Source organism: Ruditapes philippinarum, unplaced genomic scaffold (assembly GCF_026571515.1).
Source record: "Ruditapes philippinarum isolate M1 unplaced genomic scaffold, ASM2657151v2 ctg2210_1_1_1_1, whole genome shotgun sequence".
Classification (NCBI taxonomy): Eukaryota; Metazoa; Mollusca; class Bivalvia; order Venerida; family Veneridae; genus Ruditapes; species Ruditapes philippinarum.
This window is the reverse complement of record NW_026851744.1, coordinates 1-6,306: the sequence shown is the minus strand read 5'-3', so window position 1 is coordinate 6,306 and position 6,306 is coordinate 1. Positions and strand designations below refer to the sequence as shown.

General features: G+C 30.9%; 1 protein-coding gene across 1 annotated transcript; it reads right to left on the bottom strand.

Annotated features, from left to right (window-relative positions):
• Positions 1–483: 483 nt before the first annotated feature.
• Positions 484–5,720, bottom strand: LOC132738565 (uncharacterized; the record flags this gene model as incomplete). The annotated part of the gene is made up of 5 exons (XM_060726079.1): positions 484–1,804; positions 2,183–2,262; positions 3,210–3,363; positions 4,784–4,859; positions 5,516–5,720. Coding segments are annotated over 5 exons (645 nt in total), but the record flags the coding sequence as incomplete, so codon positions are not given.
• Positions 5,721–6,306: the final 586 nt, after the last annotated feature.

Here is a 6,306-nt window from a genome sequence, read left to right as displayed (position 1 = left end):
GGGCATGACAAACTGATGCAAAATTCGTGTTTTTTTGGATGACCGATCACTATTGTGCACACGATAATTACTGTTGTGCAGACAAACTAAATTGACACGCTGTTTATTGTCACAAATTTGAAAGGAAAGGTGAAAGAACAAAGGAATAATGTTTTGAAATATTAGTGTTTTTGCTACGATGTATTTATCAATTGTTATTTTCACAGCAAGAAAGTGAGAAATGGCGATTTTCCTCAACAACATCGGTGATTTTCTTTTTTGAAATCGGCGATTCTTTTGTTCAAAATCGGCAATTTTTCGATTAAAAATTGGCGACAGTTATTAATGGTTACTTTTCAATGTGAAAAAAAAACACTAAGAAATCGAAGTTTTTTCTAGTTCATAATCGGCAGAATTTTGTTTTTCAAAATCGGCGATGTTTTTGGGAGCCACGGCCTAACCGCGTTATACCGGATATCGCATTATAATGGATGGCGGTATAACGGAGTTAGAGTGTACAATGAATGGAGGTAACAACTTAAAATATTCACTCCAGTAACAAACATTATTAAATGAACAGAAATCTACAGAACAAATTCAGGATATTTGTTTCTACGAGTCTTGAACCATGATTATCAATATTTCAGTTACATACACCAACAAATACTCATAGAAATATTCTTTCATTCTTGTACCAGCATGTATATCTCCTTCATGAATATTAATTAACCATAAGGTCATTATCATAATTACTGTCTGACCCTGGTAGCTGCAATATTTGCCCCATTAACAAGTGAATTTATTTTCTTTAGGTTAAAAATGTATTTTTATCAAAAATAATATAGATATATAATAAAATGTTCTACTGAACTAACCTGGGTTAGTTGAAACATTTGTATTCCATGCTGAAGGACATAAATATTACATTTTTTTTGTATATCAATCATAAGACATTTTAGTATTCAATACTTTTTACATCTTTTGTAAGTTATAAAGATATCACTAACATAAAACATTAATACAGAACCTCTCTACAGCGATACAAACTGATGGAAGTATAAGGTGGTAATATAGTAACAAACATGTAAACTATATGAAGACAGATATTGAATATTTATATTACACTACTATCATAAGTTGACAAATTTCTATCAATTCATTAATGTAACTATCCAGCTTAACTGATGCATAAGACCTAAAGCACTCCTCTGTGCATGAGTAGAACCACAGACATTCACTTTGCTGGCTCAATATCTTTCTCGCATGAAAGAATCGGGAAACCTTGGCAGAATCCCAACTCACAGTGGTGAAGGGCCAGAAGTTTAAAGTCAACAACCTAAACCACTCGGCCATGGACACCTTAAACATACATGTAACATAAGAATTTGAGCAGATATGAAAATCTCCATAGCAACAATACAACACAAAGTTTTAATAAAGCAGAATGAATTTGAACTTTGTAACAGAGGTAATCTACAACTTGAAAGTATAGGTGGGCAACTCTGAAGCAACCAGATATATTATAAACAATTCTGTATATCTTCATCTACATTGTATTAACAATAGTACTGCCATACACAAATACTTTAACATTGTGTTAGTTGTAGAGATATGTCATTTTAGTCCAGTATTATCACATACAATCTCTTTCCTCATACAAGAATTGTGTCAAATTCTCCTGTCGAAAGTTTCCATCTATTTTAAGTCACTTTCCTTTATATACCTATTAATTAAACACTCAAAAGATGGATCGTGTCCCATGAAATATCGGAAAACAAGTTTAGCTTCCAAACCTCCACCTAATGATAGGTATGTATCACGAAACCTGAAATACAATCAATTAAATCATTTAATAAGGTTATGATATAAAAATTTGAGACCATTTCTTGTTTTATTTGAACATACAAGATCGATCAGTAAAATGAAGCATTAAAGATATTTAAAAAGTGGTTCATTATAGCACTGCATTCCACATCAGAATTTTTGTTAGTAAAATATAAATAAATAGTTTTTATAAAGTAATCCTAAGTTCAGTGGTAATGTATCCATTTATTCTAATAAAGTTTAACTTTTCTTTATCTTAAAGTTTGTTACAGACATTTTCTTCTAGTTACCTCTGGGTTGTTGTTGTTAACTGATACACATGATAGATATTCATCGGACATTTGTCCAGACAGTATTTGTCATACATATATATACTCACCTTTTCCCAACTTTGGAGATATGTTTTTCATTATCTATACCTCCTTTCTCAAACTCTTCAAATATGTTTGCAGCCAACATCTACAAAAACAACATAGAAAATACCAATAACTTCCACCACAAATAATCTGGGCATTTGATTATTTTGATAACATTTTATTATTGCATAATTATATAAATATACATCAACGTCATGTACATCATTTACATTTCTACATACATGTATGTACAAAAGATTTAGGCAAAATGTTTTTTTTCCAAAACCCATTATCATAGGCCTTCCCCAGTGTGTTTATTAAGGTTTAGGACAAGTGTGAAGCTGTGTTTCCGATGTATATTAACATATTACATGTTCCTGGGATCGAAATTTCCACTTGTGTTTAAGAGTAACATTGGCTGCCGGGCGAATACAAAAAGAGCTGTCATTTAAACAATGTGCCTCACTATTCTCAGTGCTTGACAGTAAGAAAAGGGGCATAACTTATTAAAAAGGTAACTCAAGAGTTGTGGGACCTGTGATAATCACAGAGAACAAATGTGTGACATTTCAACCGAATCCATTCAGTAGTTTTGGAGATAACAACTTGCAAACAAAACTTAACCGAAATGTGATCGTGATGCCGACACCAATTCCAGGGTAAGTACAATACCTCCTCTAACTCTTAATATCAAGCTTAACCCGCTCGGAAAACTTAGCAGCTGCTCTGAAAATATTCCTTTAACCCTATATTGTACTATAAATGCAGTATTGCACAATTTACAGTTTACTAATGCAACATTGTATCATGTCATCAAACATAATACATTTAGTGTAAGGCATATTAACTTCATTAATTAATAAAGGATATTAACTTCATTAATTTAGTAGAGTACCAAAAAAGGTAACAACACTACACTGCCTAACAAGTTAAAGTACTTTATTCATGTCAACTTGTTTTGTACATAACTGTAAACCTGTAAACTAAGTTTAAATCTTGTATTGGTGAAAGGATTGACCTTCAAGTAACGACAATTTGTCAGACTCTTACCTCTGACCAGATGTTCTGGTAATAGGCAGCTGCATGTGATCGACCGATCCAGAGTACTGGGTCTGAGCACCAGATCCAATCCTCATTGTGAATTTCTAACGGCATAAATAAATTATACATCTCCTTCTGTACATCCTTATGGAACTTCTCTGGCCTAAATACATGTAATAATAAAGTATACATCTCTGTCCTAAATACATGTAATAATACATTATACATCGCTGTCCTAAATACATGTAATAATACATTATACATCTCTGTCCTAAATACATGTAATAATACATTATACATCTCTGACCTAAATAAATGTAATACTAAATTATACATCTCTGACCTAAATACATGTAATAATAAATTATATATCTCTGTCCTAAATACATGTAATAATACATTATACATCTCTGTCCTAAATACATGTAAAAATAAATTATACATCTCTGTCCTGAATACATGTAAAAATAAATTATATATCGCTGTCCTGAATACATGTAATAATACATTATACATCTCTGACCTAAATACATGTAATACTAAATTATACATCTCTGTCCTAAATACATGTAATAATAAATTATACATCTCTGTCCTAAATACATGTAAAAATAAATTATACATCTCTGTCCTGAATACATGTAAAAATAAATTATATATCGCTGTCCTGAATACATGTAATAATACATTATACTTCTCTGTCCTAAATACATGCAATAATAAATTATACATCTCTGTCCTAAATACATGTAAAAATAAATTATATATCGCTGTCCTGAATACATGTAAAAATACATTATACATCTCTGACCTAAATACATGCAATAATAAATTATACATCTCTGTCCTAAATACTTGTAAAAATACATATTTCCCCTTAATATATGTAATAATAAATTATACATCTTTCCCTTAAATATATGTAATAATAAATTATACATCTTTGGCCTAAATGTATGTGATTAATAATTTTAACAAAATTTACAACTGACTATGATTTTCAACAGCATCCGAATGATGAATATCCTACATCTTCTGCAGAGTAACTACCTTTGGGATGTTAATTTGATTGAACAATGACTTAATGTAATCTAGCAGATGAAAAAAATCAAAATCAAATCTTGAGCAACATTTAACATGGCAGATACATTATAAGAGAAACAGAGCCACTATCTCTAATTTAATTCAGCAGATATATAATATAGGTAAATCGAGGATAATAGTTACATTAGATATTCCTGAATCTCTAACATAAATGCAGAAAATGATTTGCCTTTGCCACAAGTATAGAGCCAGGCTAGCCCTAGTACTACCAGGCACTTTACTGTTGGATTACTATATGTTTTTATCTTGATATCCTTTATATAGATAATGGATAGTCCCAAAAATGGAAGCTGGACACGTCAATTAACAACAATCAGGGGCCAAGGATTAATTAATTTATTTATTTATTAATTAATTAATTAATCAATGAGCAGCAATAAGGAAGTCTGTCAACAGATGGTCAGATGAAGTAAAACAAATAACCATCACATTTTCAAAGTAGGTCATAGTAAATTCCTACAGAATATTCAGTTACTTACTGTAAATGACTTTCTAAATCAAAGGCACTTCTGTATAGTTCATGGCAGAAGTCATATGAAACCAGAAGATTTTGACCTGAAAATACAAAAACATGAATATCATTGTATGATTTAACTATGTATTACTGTAAGATTTAACTACATATTATTGTATGATTTAACTACATATTATTGTATGATTTAACTACATGATTATGTAAGACTTGTGCCTGCTAGCAGCAACTTATTCTTCCCATGCCACCACTGTTGACAAAAATCAGCCAGCCTTTCCATTAAATATTTTTTCCCTAAAAAAGACGAATGGTATTAACCAGATTAAAAGATGGTTGCGTCCATTAAAGACATTTAGCTTAATAAGGGTTGAACTCTTGAAATGTACAAGTACATCTGTAATAAAGTTTTATATGAAAGTTTAAAACATTTCTATCGGTGGTTCAAAACAAATAGCTCGGACAAAAAACTGGACGAAATTGACCTACAGAAAACAAGCATTCCTGTTAAGAAGTGTTATCATGCTTAAAACAAACAAAATGTTAAAGTCTACAATCATGGACATGAAGATTGTTCTTTATAACTTTTTTGAGGGGGAAAAACTCAACTGTAAATGGACTTAGTACACAAATGATATTAAAACTTATTGTAACAGATCTTTACCTGCCATAAAGATTAAAAGATGTTTCATTCAGTAAATCATATTTTACCCAAATTAATATGATAAGAAATCAAACTAACATTGTATAAGTCTGGATATTTCATCCTCTGTAAGTTTTTGTTTGGTCTGGTAGTGTTCACTCATCTCGTGTATAACATGTGGCTGCATGGCAAACATCTTCATCACGTAACTACAAACATGTACAGCATCTACCTCAATGTTCCTTTGTCCTGACACCTCACTGTACTTACATGTTGTCAACATCTGTTGTAGTGTATTGCCAAACTATAAATAAAAACACGTGTTTCATTTTCATTGTATAAAGTTATTCCATAATCCTTAACGGATTGCTAAAAATATAATTTTGACATCTTGATCTTTGCGCTACTGATCTAAATACTGCATGTGACACATTGTTTTAAGATGGTGAATGTTTTTTAAAATTAATCATGAAAGAATAACAAAAATATAATAAGGACACAATTTCGGATGTATGTACGTACCATTCTACAAAAACAAATTCTTTGTTCAACAAGGGGCCATGACAGACTCCTCATCCTTTTGACATTGAATATATATATAGTTTTTTTACCATCACCTAAACCTAATCTAATTGCTCAGGCAAATGGACAAATGAAGCATACCTTCTGAGAAATTAAAAAAAGAGAAAACTGTAGCAAAATCCACTTATATCAATTATTTACTGCCCACCTGTAAATGACTGATATACTGATATATTGTTACACTTTATATAGCAATATTATAGTGATAATAACTGGTACCGCCGGTCATAAAACATTGTTTAAAACTTCTTTGAAAGACATCAAAGTTGGCACTCAGGAAATGTGATTTTATTCAAGGTAAAGAAGAA